Raw genomic sequence first — 19,074 nt, forward strand, 5'->3', positions numbered from 1 at the left:
TTGATATTCTTTGTGTAAACAAGAGTTTATTCTTGTGGATAGAGAGTGTTCCCGGGAGTTGGGTGTGTTCTTCTAATTTCTTTTAATACAAGAGGAATATATAGAGTTATTCTTTGTTGCTTATGTGTGTTAGTGTTGAGTGTGTGATCAATAGATTCATGTACTATAGAAATCTCTCAATATTACTAAAAAAGCTTATCTAGTTGGTTTGGAGGAGTGCAAAAATAATTTGTATAGGCATTTTTTTATTAGCAAAGAAATATATTGATTGTGGAGCACTTAGGGTGCTCTAACCTTTTTACAAAAAATATATGCACAGTTTTTCAGTAAGTATAAAAAACAATCAAATAGTATTACCTACCAAAAACCTATTAATCTACTTATAGATGTTCACAAAAAAATCTACTCGGTGCTCTATGAATATAGCTAGAATGAATTCATGAAGTTATTGTTTCACTTTTTGTTGTTGTATTTAACTTTCTAGCTAAATATAGGAACCCCTAGCAATCTTCATACACTGCTCTTTCAAACTTGTAGGGATAAGGATTCTTGTGAATCCCTCGGTGAAAAGTTAGCAGCATGAACTCCATTATAAAATGTATTTTCTAGGACCACACCTACAAGAAAAAAAAACCAACCATTCTAGATCCCAAAGTCTAGGTTATAGATCTAAGAATATGTGATACACTGCTTACATATTTAGAACTTTGTAAGATACATGATGTGGCTTGAAAGCATTTGGGTCAATGGAAGACAATTCCATTTGTCAAAGGTTCTATGATTTCTTTTTTCTTTTTTAGAAGAGATGTGAAGGGTTTTGACTATTGGAACTTTGAATTTATCTTCTGACATTTGTCATGTTTTTTCTTGGACAAAAGATTTTGTTTTTGTTTTTATGAAACTCATGAAAACTCAAAGTTGGACTCACATACATTTTCTTCCTTTATATTATTGGCAACTTAAAACAATTCTCTCAATAGCATAAGGAATTAGTACACTATCTTTAGATTATTATATCAAGAATAAGTCTCGAGGTTTCTTTGCAGTGTTTTGATTGAAGTTAATTTGTTATCTGATTTGCCTAATCAAATTTTGGTGGAAAAACCAAAATTTTCATTTATTGCTTATATGAAGTATGAGAAATTATCTCTATTTTGTTCAAATTGTAAAATGATCAATCATGACTTATCTAATTTTATATGGTTACAACAGGATACCAATGTTATTTCTAGTGGAGAGAAAACCGTTGACACAAAAATACAACAACATTATCATCCAAAGATTGTTAGTGCACAAGATGGGACTAAGGGATCTTTAGCTCAAGTGGTAAAGCCCATGGTGGAGCTAATGGTGGAAGCTATGGTGGAGACTGTGATTTAGTCTTTTATGGTACAACTTGTTGCTCAGTCACCGCCTGAGCTAGTGGTGAGTAATCATGATAATATTTGTATTGTAAATGGATCTTCTCTTATTAAGAATCTAGATGGTGATGTGCTATGGAATCTGATTCCTTGGTTAGTTCTTTGGAGGATGTCACCCTCATTGTGAATAGTTTGTAAAATTTACAATAATTAAATTTGACTCATAACAGTTCAGGGACACTTCCTAATCTTTTGACATATAAAGAGACTCGTTTTACATAGAAATTGAAAATAGTTTCCAAATGAGTTAATATGCTTAATGAGATAGAAGATTCTAATACTAAAAAAGATTATGAATCGGTTCAAATTACAAAGAAATCTAGTAAATATGGACCAAAGAAAATTAATATTAAATCTTCTAAAGTTCTAAAAATTAAAGACGATTTTTGAAAAGTTAAAGGTTTAACTAATGATAATTTTTTTTAATATGATGAAGATTTGTCTTTTTCGTGATAGAGTATAAAGAATTTGTCTTTTAATATATATAGTATACAGTATGAATTGATTTTAGTGAAGAAAATTTTAAGATTTTTTTATGATTAGATATTTTTTGACTATTTATATGATATAATTTTATTATGAGTTTGACGTGATTCTTTATAATTTTCTTTTCTTTTTTAATAAAATTTAAATGTAATGATAATCATGTCTAACATGAACTTATTAGAAAAGTGAAATACTAAATATTTTGTTTTGATTTATAAAAATGAATTAGTTAAGGTTAATTCACTTATTTAAGGTTAGTTCATTTACTTAATTTAGTCTATGGAAAAGACGAGCTTGTTTGCGACTGAGAAAGTTTAATTTGCATATATAATTTAAATTTAATTCCCTTAGTTTTTGTGAATTTTTTTCTGGCGAATTAATTTAACTTTACCAATTCAGTCATTACATGATATTTAATTCTGGATAACAATCTACAATTAGAAATATAAATGTGATATGCTATTAAGTCTTTGTAGGTTTAATTTTTCTCTCTATTACAGGTATTCATGACTTATAATTGTCGAAATTATAAAATTTAAAAACTTGACTTATTTTAAAAATTAATCTAAATCAAACTTGAGTCTTTTGTGTGGAATTCCTAAACAATTCAAATTATTTACAGCTCCATAACATTTATAATAAAATGAAATATGCAGAAGAGATTTTTTAATTTGGCTTTTGAATATGTATATTTTTTATTTTAAATTAATTTATCATCATATTACCTTTTAATCTTGAAAGAACTTTTAATTTTACTTTGACTCGTTCTTTATATAATTTACAAAGTAAAATCTACACTCAACACACTCATATATATGTTAAAAGAACCAGCTGATAATATATATGTGTACTTTTCTCCAAGAAGAATGTTGACATGGTTATCTGAAGATGTAACTTGTATAATACATTCATACTTACCTATTATATTACAAATCATTGTGCTAGCTTTATTCTATTCCAGTTATTCATATAGATATCACAGAATAGTGTCTTGGATCCACTTCCAAAATGATATCAGAGATATCATTAGGACACAAGAATTTCAAAGGTTGTCTGGAAGTTTTTCAGCCACCAAGATGTAAAAAAGGCCCATCACTCCAGAGTGCATTTGGCTGTTGTTGTATATAATCTCTAGAGTTAGACTTTCACCATCTATTATTTTGATAGAACCTGGTTTAGGATAACATGTGGACATTCCCACAACATACCCTTTCTCATTTCCTGCTTCAGTTCCATTTCCATATTTTGGTATTGAAGAACAAATCACTCCCCCATCCTGAATTATTTTCACACCAAAATTTCAAAGACTTAGTTAACATCTCACAAATTACAAATCATGTTAGTCTTAAGAGTAAAAGTATATGTAGCACCATTCATTTTTTCTCATTTACTACAAGAATATTGATCTGTTTAGAATGAAAACTATAATTGTTGACGAACAGCACCTGTCCATATAGAGTTGCAGCAGTTGCACCTGAGTGTACATGACCAAAACCATATATGACATAACCACCAGTTTGCATTGGGAGGCTTGTTTTCTTTACATCAATGCAAGCACTACTACTGTTGTACCCTTTGCTGCAAGCTTCAACCTGATACTCAACCTGAACCAAATATATAAATCCTTTGTTACTTATATCTAATAAAGTCAATGTGTAAAAATAGTATACAGAGAGAGAAAAAATAGGTGTAGTTTATAAAAAGCAATGCATGTGGTGTTAATATAATTATCCAACTTTAACTTGCAGAGTAAAGTATAATCCTTTAGTATATGTTTCTAGAAAAATATTTTACTTACCTTGCAAGTATGATTTGGACTGATTCCTTTGGACACATTCAAGATATCAGTCACATCAAGTATATAAATCTTAAGGGGCACCACATGGTTATCCCAGTTGATCCACTTCACTGTGTATCTCAGATATAGGCTTCTCTTTGGACCATTGAAGCCTTTCTCCAACCTGCAGTGAGAATCATCAGGGCAACAATCCAAACCTCCTTTGTAAGATGGACTCAAAGGTTTTCCATTCCCATCTGTTGTAACATTATATAGGTCACACCTGCACTCAGTGCATCCCATCCTATCTTCCACACCCCTTGTATCAATGGCATGCACATTGATGTACCACTTCTCCTCATAACCATATGGAATTTCTGAAGGGTTTCCAATTTCTATCCCAAAAGGGTCTGGAATATCAGTGGCAGTTCCTCTTGTTTCAGATCCAAGCCCAAAATACTGCCCAAGAACATTTTCCTGGCACAAGCCACTGTTTCTCAGCTCAACAATATGTGTTTGGTTGTTATTGAGTGACACATTTTTAGGTTGGTGGTATTTTACTACAATCCAGTGATGGAGATATGTTTCTTGTAGAGGTACTGATTTCCCTGCCTCATCAACCACTTCAGCATTGAAACTTTTGATTGCAATATGGCCCCTTGGAATGTCAACATCAAAATAAACTTTGTTTGCAACTGACCCTGGACCTAGCTCAAACCTCGGTGATAAAAAAACAGATGTTTTTATGTCGTTCTCAGGTTTCCCCATAGCAGTTGATGAGTATGTTGTGCATGAAACCAAAAGTAATAGTGTCCATGAAACCAATCTCATGTCGAATATCTGTTAGCATATGCATAATCTTTATCAGATAAATATAGTTAACTGTAAGAAATTTTAAGGAAAGTGTGTCATCTTCAGCAAACCAGTAACCAAAGTAGAAAACTAAAATAAAGATCATGCATACAAGGACATTTTAAAACTTATATTTCTTCTGTATTAAAGCTTAGAACAAAATAATTATAATAATAAAAAAGACAAAATTAATGAACAAACAGAAGCAAACCATGTTAGCTAATTTTGATGGTTTATGAAGTCAACGTGCAAGAGAGCCAAATGGGTATTCAAGTTGCTGAGAACTTTTTATGACAGATGATTGCAGAGTATGTTGCAATAAGTGAAAAATAGTGGCAGTGGAAGACGAAAGGACATACCTCAAATAGGGTAATTAGTTTGACAAGAAAGAGGAGTAACTAGGAAATGATTGTTCAGCTAAAGTGGTTTCATTGTAAACCTCGAACAAAGGTTTTTATAGCGATAGATGGAGTGTTTTGCTTTCGTATGCTCTAAGCCATGACGTTTGCCAGAAGCATGGATATTGAATTTAGATAGTTTAGGTTTGAATGATTTTCATAAAGTAAACAAAATTGATAGATTTCGAATTTAGTAGCAACACAGCAAGAAAAACGAAAAGGCGTTGACATTTTGAACATTTTTATCTTCAAAAGTAACTATCCAACATTAATGAGAGATTTATTTATTGTAAGTCATCCATCATATTCAATCAACTAAACCTATTTCATATATTCTAATCTGAATGCAATTTCCTGTGGATAAAAAAAAAAAGATATTGTACCTATGACTATCTCAACAATTAGAATGGAAGTTTAGAGAGTCAGACATGCTATGACAACAATCACAATTATTAAATTTAATACTGATTAAGTTACAACAAAATCTAAGTATTATCAAGTGAATCATGATTAAGTAGTCGTTAATCTAAAACTCATTTATAAATACAGTTTTTATAAAGAGATAAATAATACAATTTAATATACATTTATTATTATATAGCTATCGAATCTTTGACAAAACAGATAATTGAAAGAAACGGTAAAGTGAAAACAAGCATTCAAACTTTCATAAAAGAGGTGATACAATAAATAGATAACTTCGACCCATAATTGAAGCAGATCCAAAACTATAAAAATAATTTATTTGTATTAAAGAAAATTGTAATTATATAATAGTCCGATTAATTTGAATTTTAGGAAATATTTATTTGATAATCAATATTAATTAATATCTATAAAAAATTATTAAACATCATGAATATTATCAAAAGTTCAATATGTTTTTGTCTATAAATATACAGAATTTAAATTGTAATCATTAAAAAGAATGTTTACTCCTATCCTTATAAAATAAAATAAAAAAACTAATTCTTATAAAAATATATTATAAGGTATGTTATCTGTGATGGTCTTGAATATGGACTTATTCAATCTTTTATATATTCCGAACAACACATCACCTTACATCATATCATATATCTGTCATTGATTAACTTCTCACCAAATATTGCCTTACACTATATTGCATCTCAAGAAAATATTGAAAAACTCTTGCATTTTTTGTTTTGTACAAAATTATTTAAAAACATTGATCATAGATTAAGTTGTTAATTTTAAAATTTTATATAATTATATATATTAAAAGTGTTGAAGTCTGGAACAAAATTGATGACGAATACTTCCAGAAACAAACTCGATCATATGTATGGCAACTTAGAACACTGTTAAGATCAATGATGCTTGAAGATCGACAAAATGAAATAATATCTTATTCACATAAAAGCTCTTGCAGATTGTCTTGCTTCTGTCAAAGATCTGGTGTCAATTCAAGAACAGAAAGATGTGATTCTTGAAGGCCTTTTCATAGTTAAGAATCTAAACAAAGAATATCAAACTCTCATACTTAAAATCTCACAAAATTATAATTTTTATTCAACTCAAATGTGTAGAATGGAAAGTGGAAGCCCTTCATTTATAGGGTACAGAAAGCTTTCAAGAAACTTGCTAAACAAATTCATCCAAAGAGGACAATCCAGCCTGTGGTTCTGAACTAAGATGGGTGATTATAATTAGGAGTACAACTCTCATTAATCAGCCGTGTTTTTGAAGATCTCATTTTAACCAAAAATAAAACAAAATTAAATAATATGTATTGGTATGACAATGTATCACGTTGAGTATCTACATGCTATCCGATCAAAACAAAATCTGTTTACGTATTTAAAAAATATCTACAAATATTTTATAAATTTTTAAAATAAAATTACAAAATTATTTATAAATATAATATAAATTAAAATTTAATTTTAATTAAATTTAACTTTGATATAATATAAACAATATGATAATAAATACTTAAAAATATTAACGAATTTTATCAGTAAATATCCGCACCTTGTATATATGTTTAAGCAAATCTTTATTTTATAAATTAATTTGTTAAAAAAATCACTTGTTAATATGAATACATGTATCTTTTATTTCATATCTTTAACACTAGAAACAAGTGAGACAGGATTGGATTTTGACAAGTGATTATTTATCTTATGTTTATTTCACTTGTCTCACTTGTTATCTTATGTTTATTTTTAAAGAAAAAATTATTTATCTTCTTCTCGTATTTAAATCATAAATATGAAATTTTAATTTCATCTTCATTCTTTCGTATAAAAGAAATACACTCATATATGTATCCGTAATTATATTTTTTATTTTACTGTTTTAATATAATTAATTAATTTGTATTAATTAATTGTGTCTTTACAATCTAAATATAATCAATAATGAACTTTTACATACTTGAGAACTGGTTTGCTTTTATTAATAAAGTTTACAAAACTAAATTGATAACAAGTGCATTTTCAGATTAAATTGATACTAAACTGCTACAAATACGAGCCAACCTCGTATTTTGTGAAAAAATGAAGTATAAAGAAAAGTAGAAAGATAAGCTATCTTAATCATTACACATTATTCATCATAAAGATAATAATTAAAATAGTTATAGATCTTAAGCATATAACTATAAAAAAATTGGCAAGTTCATTAACGTTTTCGATATTAGGTAATTGTTTTAACTTTTTCTTATAATTTTTTTTAAAGTTTCATTTTCAGGCAATAATATTTAAGTTATTTGCATTTGATTCATTTTTCTGGTTGTTCAGTCCCAATACAGTTTATAAATAAAATATTTTTTTGAAGGAATAAATAAAAGAATTGAAAATTAAAAAAATAAGTAAACAAGATTATAGTAATGGTCTGAAAGGTGGACGAGTTTGTCGTCATGCCGTGTCAACATTCAGAGAATGATTCATACTTATCCTAAGTTTTGTTTTATCTCTTTTTTTTCAGATTAAATAATTAAATAAGGATAAAAATTGGAAAATTATATAAAGAGTGTATTTAAAATATTATCTCTTATCTTTTTTACAAAACGAAACAAAAAATAACAGTGTTAAATGATCATTTGTTTATTGTACAGGGATTAGAAAGAATAGTGTATAGAAACATAAACTTAATATCTTATTATTAATATCAAATTGGATAATCTGTACCAGTAAATATTATAAATTTTTAATTCCTTTAAGCATTGTCTTCAACACTAAGAAAATGTGATTGTAAATGGAAGGATATAATTAATAATGATAAATCATAGCATAGAATGTCGAATAAAATTAAAAAAATATTAAGCTTCGAACACATCCTATCCTCAATTTAATAAAAAAAATGTATTTGTCGCACTTGGCTTTATTAATTAGTAATTGATTTAAACTTTAACGTAGAAATTGACACAAAAATTGAAATGTCAATCTCAAGAAATCCATGCTGACACTGAAGTTTGTTTCGTACTTAAATTGATCTTATATTAAAGCATGTGGTTCCTTCGTTCCAGTGTGAGTGTCTCATTTGATTTTGCGAAGAAAAAAGGTGTCATTGTTGGAAATTGAAATAAGAGAACACAGATAGAAATGGCGATTTGCAGGGTGAAATATTTGCTTTCTCTTTCGAAATGTTTTTCATTACGCGCTTTCTCTTCGGCACAGGGTCCCCCTCCTCACTTGCAGGTTTTTCTCTAATTTTATCATTAATTTTTGCCTTGCTAAGCTGAAATTGAGTATGCAAAAACACTTAATGTGGGCATGATTATGTACCCTTTTGTTTGACTTGTTACTTGCTAAGTTGATGCATGCTTTGTAAATTTTCACCTTCTCTTCGCTGATGCCCTGCAGAATATTGGATTCATTGGGCTTGGAAATATGGGGTCCCGAATGGCAAATAATCTGATCAAAGCTGGATTCAGTCTTACAGTTCATGACCTGTAATCTTTTAAGCATTTCCAATTTCCTGATCATGCCTTTGTTCTTAAATTTGTCCTCGGAGAGTCCTGTGTTTTTTCATTTCATTTGTACGGTCAATTCATAAAATATAGATATTTGGGACATGGATTTGGGAGTATGATTCATAAGGGGAGTCCGAGTTAATGGTACTGCTAATATAAGTGGGTTTTTGTTAGGAAGCTGAAAGTTACACTACTGTAAAACTAAACTTATCTTCCATTGAAGAACTATTGAGAAGATAATAGTTAAAGATTAATTTTTTTATTGTTGGTAAACGAGGAATACACTTATATTACCCGGAAATGTCAGCAACTGAAAAATGACCAACAAGTGTCACTATGTAGGGAAATTGAAAATATGAACTTATAATACATTCTAATATTCTAAGATCATCCTGTAGAATCCTCAAACTGCTTACTCATTTTCTATTTGGGCCTCCATCCCAACCGTTCAGTTGTTTCAAATCTTACTTATTTAGGCAGAATGCTTGAGGTGTTGTTAATTGAATTTCTTAAAAATTTGCAGAAACTCTGATGTTCTCGACCTGTTCTCTCAGATGGGAATCCCCACAAAGAAAACACCTTATGAAGTTTCAGAAGCAAGTGATGTTGTAATCACAATGTTACCTACTTCTGCCCACGTGAGTAGGGTCATTAGTTTCAAAAGGCATTCCCTTACACGTGAATACATTACATCTTTCATGGCTCCAGTTTCTTGGATAGTTCTTCGACAACTTATTATTTGAATTATGATTTCAACTTTTTTGTAAACTGGCTCAGATTATAAGATTGTCAACTTCTCCATATAGTTTCTTTGGTAAAAAGAATTTCAAAGATGTTTGATGTAACCTATAATGCTGCCATATATACAAAAAAAGTGGTTTCTGATTCTGTAACATGATGAAACCTAATATTTTCTCATTTTTGTCATCAATTCCTCCCTATTTAACCTAATGTAGCACATTAACTGAAATAACATTGGATTTGTAATGTATATTTGGAGGCATATAAATGAACTTATTTAATAGTCAATCCTTGCGTCAAATTATTGTATAGTCTGATTGTATCCTTTCTGCCATTTAGCTTTATCTTTACATAAATCGTGGCATCAATATTTAAAGCAGACTGCCTTGAATTGTAAACTGTTATTTAGCTGAACGGTTTTCTAAGGTGCGCACCTGAATATTTCATTTAGCATATGTCTGGTTTCAATGAATTGTCTTAATGCTCCCAATGTTATTATATGACTTTGTTCTAATACCAAAATATCATCCATATTTAATTTAAGTAGGTGATTGATGTTTACACTGGAAGAAATGGTTTGCTTCATGGTGGAAAACTCCTAAGGCCATGGTTGTTCTTAGATTCATCCACTATTGATCCAGAAACATCAAGAAATCTTTCTGCCACAGTTTCTAATTATATTCTAAAAGAAAAGAAAGGTAACATGAAGTGAAGTGTCAACCAAATAAATTGTTGTAACTTAAATTTCGAATGTATGAATTTCTTACTCCTTTTAGCACCAGAGTTATTTTTATCATACTAATTCATGATGATTTGTTGCTAATGGAAAATCCTTGACCATTTTATGAAAATGTCTTTCACTTGTATATATGGCTATGGTATCCAATTCACAAAATTCTGGTATTTGTATAAAACTTGAGTGGAACTTTTATCCTCCTCATGGAATGTGTTGAACACTTACCTCGTTGTGTTTGTTCATTTTGGTCTACACAGAAACCCAGAGTATCATGTCTATTGTTAAAATCACAAAGCTGGGGTTCTGCATTTTATATATCTTGCCATTCAAATATTTTATAAAGATCCTTTGATTTATTTTATGGAGCTCTTAACACTTTCTACCTTTGAGTGTATTTTCTTTGTAAATCATATGTGGCAAATGTTTCTATTGTCATCTTGCCATTCAGATATTTAATAAATATTCTGTAATTTATTTTCCGAAACTCACAACAGTTGTTACCTCAGAGTTTGTTTCTTTTATCAATCACATGTGGCAAATGTTTCTAACGTTATTCCTATCAGTCTTTCTCATAAGGATGAATCTAATTTCAGTCATTGTGTTGCATCATGTTCCGTCAACTTTTTAATTGATTTTGAAGTTAATAACAGATCTGCAGTTAAGGAATGTGTAAAATAAGCATAGAACTATGATAACCTAACTGATTCCAAACTGAAAATTGCCCACCACTTTCTGTTGTATTGAGTTGTCTAGATTTTAGCACGAGTAGATTTTCACATTTTATCATCAGTCATTGCTTTGCAAATAGAATGAAATCTGTATTCATTTTGAAGATGGTTCTTAAAGGAAAATGTGTAGGTGTTAGACAAAGTCTTCTAGAGTATAAGTTATCTTGTTATATTATTCTTTATTAATGTATAGAGGGGTTGTCCTAACATCCTCCTCTTCTAGGATTTCAATCAATCAGTAGGTTAATTTACTCCTTTAGCGTTGTGGTACTCAATGATTATATATTGTGCAGGTGATTGGGAAAGACCTTTCAAGTTAGATGCTCCGGTATCTGGAAGTGTAACTGCAGCTGAAGCTGGGACACTTACTTTTATGGTATTGTTACTGTTTTATTCTAACATTCTGAGAATCTACATAAAACTACAATATAATTTTGGCTTAATTGTTTGATGCCAGAAACCAAACGAACATTGTATGACTAACTTTTCCGATTCCCATTGAAGATATTTACTTTTAGAGGAGACTCCCAATGTGGTGTTTGAAAAAGTAGGGACATTTATTGTAGTCTCAATCTGTTCCAAGTTTGCAATAACTGTTGGACTATTCTGGTGTCAAAAAAGTATCATTCAAGTACCAAATTGATGCTCTGGTGACCAAACTAGGAGTTCACAGAAGTTTAGTGTGTTCGTTCACAATTTGATGTTAAATTTTGACTATAATCATGCCGCAATATTATTTATAATGCATCAAAGGTACTATTGGCTAATTGAAAAATGTTGTAATGTGGTAACACTGCTAAAACAGTCATAGAAAAAAGTTGTAAGTTTTTGGAAAAAATTGAGTAGTGAACATGTAATGGAACTTCCCCAGGTTGGTGGTTCTGAAGAAGCATTTCTTGCTGCAAAACCCTTACTCTTTTCAATGGGTAAAAGTGCAATACATTGTGGTGGAGCAGGAAGTGGTTCCGTAAGTTACACATTACTTATTGGTCTCCCAAATGTCTGTTTAACTGTAAGTCACGTATTAGTCTTGGGTTTTGTTATTAGGCAGCAAAAATCTGCAATAATTTGGCTTTGGCTGTGAGCATGCTTGGAATATCAGAAGCTCTTGCTCTAGGCCAATCTCTAGGTGTTTCTGCTAGCACGTTGACAAATATATTTAATTGCTCCAGTGCTCGTTGTTGGAGTAGGTACGTGGTTCTTTTTTCTCTCGACTCAAAGAGGAAGTTGTCTGATGAACTATAATCACCACCATCATTGACAAAATGTGGTAGCAAAGATTCTTAAAGGCCTCAGAGTTAGTAACTGTCATATTGTAGATATAAATGAATTGGTAAGGAGTATTGCTCCCCTAATACGAATGAAAGTAACATGAAATTCAAAAGGCTGTAATATTGAAGTACATCATCTGAGAGACACATAACTTGGTTGTCTTTACTTAGCATCACTGCAAAGGACATATTCCAAACTCGTTCTTGGTATTTTCTCCTATAAAAGACTGGCCTCGTATCTGTTGTCTTGTTATATTCCTTGAGACCCTTTGCTTGTAGTTTTCTCCCGATAACAAAATTATGCTTCCTTTTTTGAGCAATAAATTTTTCATATATTGATTAGTTCACAACCTTTAAGGAATTTTTTAGAAGGTTAATGTTGCATGAATTACAGTGATGCTTACAACCCAGTTCCTGGGCTGATGGAAGGGGTGCCTTCGTCAAGGGATTATATAGGAGGATTTGCATCCAAGCTTATGGTAAGTAACTGACGTTTAACTCTACCTGCACATGTTTAATTTGGGTAATTGTATCATTTGGAAATCTATAGTATGAATAGTCATTACAGAGCGAACATTTGGACCTACTGATATATTTCAACAGGAATAGCCACTCATTGACATAATTAACCAAGCTTTTATTTTCTCTCTGAAAAACCCCTCTACCTTGGGTCATGTTCTTTCTGAAATTTACATGCTCCCTTTTAGTAACTCAATACATGTTAAATAATTAATTAGTAAGAATTTGCGATTTTTTGTCCTGAAAAACAGAAAAAAAATAATTAACTTCGTAGATGCATTTAGATTGTAGACCTAGAACAACTCCAAGTGAAATTAATAAAATTACCTTAATCAAATGCCATTTTGAAAACTTTGGTGTATGACAAAACTCAATGTTCTACTCTGTTTTATTAGGCTACTTCCTAGGAACTACCAGCTATTTTTTATTTATTGCACAAATTTCTTTTTTAGAGCTTTTGCATGTCCTATATGAATGATGTTTAACTTATGCTGCTTCTCTTTTCCTTTACTATTTTCACTTCGCTCCTGGCGATCTATTATACATTTCTCGGGATCCTTTCTTCCTTTTTTGTTTTGTGAAACCTGATGTTGGATTCCATATTCAAAAATATGTATAACTTGCTAATAAAGATTTTCATAACAAAAAATTGTTTCTAGACTGAATGACAAGTCTATTGTGATTATTTTTTTCTTTCTGAGATCAATTTTATTATTTATTTAATTTTGAGTTTTATAAACAAGTGTGTAAGTGTTGTGTGTTTGCTGGAGTTTGAATTTTAGGTTCTTAAAAGTAAGCCAAATTAATTCTGTGTGTTCCAGGCAAAGGATTTGAACCTAGCAGTAGAATCAGCAAAACTGGCTGGATGCACATTCCCACTAACATCGCAAGCTCAAAAGATGTAAGTCCCTCTTTTGCATGCACAGCCTTTGCATTTCATGTACAACTCTTTGCTGTTAATTCCGCTGGTTAAAATTGTTGTGGTTGTGGACCTTAAAACATAATATGAATGTGTTGGTTAAGCATTAAGGTGCAAAACACTGTTTTTACTAAAGCAAAACAAATTATGCAAACTACCAACTGGATAAATCAACTTATGTTTGTTTACATAGATAAATAAATCTGTTGAATATGAAGGCCATATACGGAGACGGCTCTATCAGTGTACATTTTTTAACTAATTATTTTGGTAAATAATTGGTCACGAAAATGTTGGATGAGATTCTATTTGTATTTCCCAAATTCATGAATGTTTGGTCCTCATATTTCAATAGTTTATTAGGAATGAATGGGAAACTTTATCCGATGTGCTTCATATACCTTGTATACTAGTTGAGCTTGAACCAACACTTTCGCGTTATGCTATGACGTGCCTTTATCACTGCAACGAATATCAATCACTATCTTACTGGTAATTAATATCCAAAAAAATCAATTCATTAATTTCATATAGATTTTAAAACGCATTACCACTACAAAAGAATTGCACACACGTTATGCTGGTGTCGAAGTATAATATAATTCGGATTTGGCAGAAGATATATATAGCTTTAACTTCTTTGGCAACATCTTTCTTGTGAGTGCAAATTCTGTTAGTCCTGAGAATATGAAGCAGTTTATTTACTAATGAACTTTATTTTGTGCAGATATACTGAGCTCTGCAGCAATGGCTATGAAGCCAAAGACTTTTCGTGTGCTTTTCGTCATTACTACTCTGGCCTAGATGAGCCCCGCGATCAGTAAATTAATTCGTTGGTTGTGTACTTGTATTACATAAAACTGTAAACATTTGGATTCGATTAAGTTGTAGAATCAGTTGCAACTTGGCATAAATCAAAAAGGACTTGTGAATCCACGAGAAAAACATATATTAAAGCAAAAATTCTAAATGCTATGTTAAAAAATACAGAAACGAGCACCATCAAAACGAATTGCTGGTCCAATTGACAGTTTACAGACAAATTCCATTTACTCTAATCATTCGGAGAAAATATAACGACGGGCAAAACTTCTCTCCACAAACACTTTGGCCAACACATCCACCACACAGTATTTTTCAACATTAAAGCTCCAATTCTCTTCTAAATTATAAATTCCTTGGTTAGTTGGTTTCCTTCTGCAAAACACCCAAAAGTAAGTTACTTACGGACGAGGTTGTGGAAGGGGGGACAAATCTTTTTCAAGAATAAATTAAATAAAACTTCTTGTTAAGCAGAAAGGAAATGTTTCATTAAACCATTGAATTTTAATATAGCTAGTTCAAATTAACCTTGCGTTAAAGTAATTATTACCTGCAAAAATTATTGCCACTTTCAGTGCTTTCCTCCATGCTTGGATTTTGAGGGGATTTTACCATAAGCCTTAAGCCTCAACTGTGACAACTTCAAATTAGCCCCTTGTCGCCTTCTCTTGGCTTTCCTAGACAAATTATCCGTATTAACATTTGATTCTTCCGGGCTTGCTTTTTCTTCCTCCACAACACTTCTTGACGAAGTTTTCTTGCCAGAATCAACCTTTGACTTCTTCCTTTTCTTCTTCTCCAAACTTTTTGCACGTAGAAGCTCCTTAGCCCTCATCTTCAGCGCGTATCTTTTTTGTTTGCTTAGTTTCCATTCTTCATCGCGGTAGGGAGCAAGCTTTTTCAAGGAAACATATTGACTCAATTCCTTGTCATCCATTAATAGTATCTCTGAGGCACTCATGCCAAATCTATTTGGTTTTGTATTAGCATACTTGAATCTTGTCTTCAGGTCCCCTATTGTGTCCTCGTAATCTAATTTATAGTACTCATCCATCATTGCCTGTCTTGCTTTCTCCAAAAGTGCTGTTTTGCGCTTCCTCTTCCGACTACCTTCCTCGGGAATCTTCTCTTCTTCCTCATCTCCTTCTTCATCTCCTCCTTCTGGGAGATCATCATCACTAGTATTCTCAATCTTTTCTTTCAACACTATTTCCCTTGCAGCTAAAAACCCACCATTGGATCCGCTTTCATCCCAGCCTTTAGAAAGCCCAAGTAATTCATCCTCCTTTTCAAAATCTGGCTTCTCAATGTCATCGTTGTCACTACAAAAGTCAGGGTCAGCATCCTCTGCATTGTAATATTTATCATCAAATGCCGCCTTCATCATTCTATCATACTCCTCTGGGTTAAATTCCTCTTCGATTTCTGCCATAGACAATGGGATTAGATCATCATCATTAATCCCTGCAGTCTCCATTATCTTTTTAACCTTCTCCTGTATCTCCTGCTTCTTCAAATTCTTTAAATGCTTCAACTCCTCCTCCCTCTCGTTTTGTGCTATAGCCATTCTCTCCTCCTTGCTCTTTCTCTGCTCCTTCCTTGTATTTGTCTTCTTCCTCACTGATCCCTCCACTTTCCGAGCATGACCCAACACCCTATCTCCTGGATTTTCCTGAAACCTATACTCATATTCTTCCTGTCTTTCGAGCTCTATCTCATCCTCAGAAATCTCTTCCAATTCGTCCTCTCCAACATCCAAATCCTTCCCACTCCTGTCAATCCACATTTTGTTCATGAAATAGCTTCTCAGAAACTTGGAATTTTCATTTGATTCTACATCTCCACCAAAATATTCATCCAGCTTCTCCTCAAGCTCTTTGTCATCACTATCTACTTTATCCTCTTCGCCCTCTTTCCCCTTTACAGTGAAAAACTCTTCTTCACCATCCTCCAAACCCTCTTCTTCTACAGCTCTCAGAAAAGACCTTTTCAATTCCTCCTGCTCATCACCGTAAGTTTTCTTCCCATCTTTATTAACAAAATGCTCATCTTTGGAAGGCATTACCTTCTTAGCCTTTTGCTTTCCCTTTTCATCTATTTCGTCTTCATGGCCAAAATCTGCCCCCTCCTCAATCAAATGCTTTGCCATCACATCCTTCAAATACATTGGCTTTTCACCCCTTTTTTCTTTTGATTTAAGATTCCCCTCCTCGTCGCTTTCATCATCACTGCTATCATCCGTACCAAAAAGCTCAACATCCTTTTGCTTAAGAATAGGATCTTGTTTCTTCACCTTAATTAAGGCATCAAAGAGCTCCTTGTCACTCTTTGTAGAATTAACAAGTTTCTCATCGTCAACATCATCTAATGACTCAGACTCGGAGTCTTCCTCATCTCCGGAATGGGAGGATGAAGGTGAATCAATAACACCCTTCTTTTTTAATTCCTCAAACCGCTGGAGGTCCTCCCGCTTCTTGTTGTGCTCAAACTTGCGAGCATACCCCTCGTCGATCTTGATTTTTGAAATGTCATCGTTTTCGGAATCACTGCCCTCAAAAAGTTGAAGAGGCATTCTCTACACTGCGTGATAAGGCTAATCACAACAAAATTAATCTCGCCAAAAAGACAGCTCCTCCAAAGATATGCCCAGCATAGAATCTGAAATTTCAATACATATATAAATACCAAACAAGCCTTGCGTTAATACAGGAAAATTGGAAAAATCTTGCAACAGAACTTGTAGGGGATTAAACAAGAACCCGAAAGAAATAGAACTATAATCCTCTCATACAGTACATCATTGTTTCAAGTTTGCAGGAACATAACACTTTATTTAAAAGATATGTTTGTTTTTATGTTTCATTTTTGTTAATATTAAACATAATTAACCTGTTAGGTGTAAGGAACATCATCAAACAGCTAGAATGCAGAACATAGACTAGAAGAAACGAATTACCCAAGAGATAAAATACAGATTACCAACATAACGAACACAAATCCAATAAAGGGCACTTGCAGTGTGGTTTGGGGACTACATAATTGAGTACAGAACACAGGATAACGGTATCAAGTTTATTCTCATCGAAGTCAAATGACAGGGAATACATAGAATACAATACAAAGCAAAGAACAACATACAGAACATGCATTAAAAGTTTGAATTGCAATAAACGATAATCCAATTAACATAATCCTATTAAGAAAAAAAAAACTGTGAGTTGACAATGGACGCACCGTAGATGGCTAACTTGAGACGCTGGGGAACGGAGCCAACATTGCTGAGAGGGGTTCTAATGAGACAGACTCGCTTCTGAATTTCTCATGCCCCACCAAACCCTAATTGGTTTTTTATTTTTTTTAATCTAACTGGTCTGACCCGACCCGATTCCGCCCACCCACCCGATCCAATAAATAAATTATTAAGGAATTAAGTTTATAATGGTGCATCATTTTAGTTAAAAAATGGTTATTCAAGGGAAAAAAATTATCTTCTATTTTCCATTTACAGTATATTATAGATAGTATTTTATACAAAAAAAGTTTAGCTGAGAAAAACACGATTGTAATTTACAATTTTAGAATCAATTTATAAAATAAAATGACATTTGTTATGTAATGTATAGATATAAAGATTTATCGGTCTTATTAATCACGGTCTAAAAATAAATCTTAGTATCAGAAGACTTAATCAAAAATAAAATTCATTCAAATAAAATCATAGTCAACAAGATAATCTTATAAATAAATATAGGTTTAATACCTCTTTTGGTCCCTAGAAAGGGGGCCAATGTTCAATGTGGTCCCACCTTTTTTTAGAAGTTCAATGTGATCCCATCTTTTGTAAAAAGTGTGCAATCAAGTCCTTTTTGGAAACGGCGTTAAGTTTTTAACGGAGCAGCTGACAGGGTGGACTGAAGTTAGCTACGTGGCTTTGTGTGAGTAATACGTGGCAGTGAGAGGGTGATACGTGGCTGTGAGAGGGTAAATCAGAAGTTAGGGTTTGAGTTGCAGAGAAATTAGTAATTTGGGATTTCTTAGAAGATCAGAGAGGCGAAGAACATTGTCGTCAACGATACCATACTCCTTGATCCGGGCTATCTCTTTGCCATCGGAAACCAACTTCTGCTTTTTCACCACGAAGCCTTTGCACTGCTGAATCCTCATTTTCACCGAAGCAATGGAATCAGATTCCAACACGCGCATTGGGGTTACAACGCCATCCACAATTAGGTAAAATCAAGATTGGCTCACCAGAACAATGTCCCGACTGCCCTTCATATTACCCCTTCTCTTCGAAAACTGAACTCAAAGCAAACTCAGCAATTCAAATATCTCAAAGTCAATCACTCTTTTACCCTTTTTCTTGTTCCAGGTTCCCAATTTGCCTTACCTTATCCTACTCGTTTTCTGCTTTACTCCGAAATTTGTTTTTTGATGATACAACTCAATGGGACCCAAAGAAAC

At 32.2% G+C, this 19,074-nt stretch overlaps 3 protein-coding genes across 4 annotated transcripts; 1 reads left to right on the forward strand and 2 right to left on the reverse strand.

Annotated features, from left to right (window-relative positions):
* Positions 1-2,729: 2,729 nt before the first annotated feature.
* Positions 2,730-5,054, reverse strand: LOC124822433 (uncharacterized). Of its 2 annotated transcripts, none has more exons than XM_047294435.2 (4): positions 4,896-5,054; positions 3,706-4,524; positions 3,353-3,511; positions 2,730-3,183 (listed from the first exon to the last, which is right to left on the reverse strand). In XM_047294435.2, exons 2-4 carry the CDS (start codon positions 4,513-4,515, stop codon positions 2,950-2,952), a joined length of 1,203 nt encoding a protein of 400 aa, XP_047150391.1. In that variant the 5' UTR covers positions 4,516-4,524; positions 4,896-5,054; the 3' UTR covers positions 2,730-2,949. The 2 variants fall into 2 exon arrangements, with proteins under 2 accessions (XP_047150391.1, XP_047150389.1); XM_047294433.2 differs by lacking the exon at positions 4,896-5,054 and adding an exon at positions 4,748-4,884.
* Positions 5,055-8,342: 3,288 nt separating this feature from the next.
* LOC124822434 (6-phosphogluconate dehydrogenase family protein) lies at positions 8,343-14,720 on the forward strand. Its single transcript, XM_047294436.2, has 10 exons — positions 8,343-8,599; positions 8,765-8,853; positions 9,398-9,512; positions 10,163-10,313; positions 11,373-11,455; positions 11,951-12,046; positions 12,127-12,269; positions 12,745-12,829; positions 13,691-13,770; positions 14,516-14,720. Exons 1-10 carry the CDS (start codon positions 8,504-8,506, stop codon positions 14,610-14,612), a joined length of 1,035 nt encoding a protein of 344 aa, XP_047150392.1. The 5' UTR covers positions 8,343-8,503; the 3' UTR covers positions 14,613-14,720.
* On the reverse strand, positions 14,721-17,938 carry LOC124822435 (KRR1 family protein). The gene is made up of 3 exons (XM_047294437.2): positions 17,845-17,938; positions 15,161-17,268; positions 14,721-14,985 (listed from the first exon to the last, which is right to left on the reverse strand). The coding sequence occupies exon 2, from the start codon at positions 17,180-17,182 to the stop codon at positions 15,182-15,184; it is 2,001 nt and encodes a 666-aa protein (XP_047150393.2). The 5' UTR covers positions 17,183-17,268; positions 17,845-17,938; the 3' UTR covers positions 14,721-14,985; positions 15,161-15,181.
* Between the last annotated feature and the right edge of the window lie 1,136 nt (positions 17,939-19,074).

This window comes from Vigna umbellata, chromosome 5 (assembly GCF_029865625.1).
Source record: "Vigna umbellata cultivar VRB3 chromosome 5, Vumbellata_1.0, whole genome shotgun sequence".
In the NCBI taxonomy this organism is placed as follows: Eukaryota; Viridiplantae; Streptophyta; class Magnoliopsida; order Fabales; family Fabaceae; genus Vigna; species Vigna umbellata.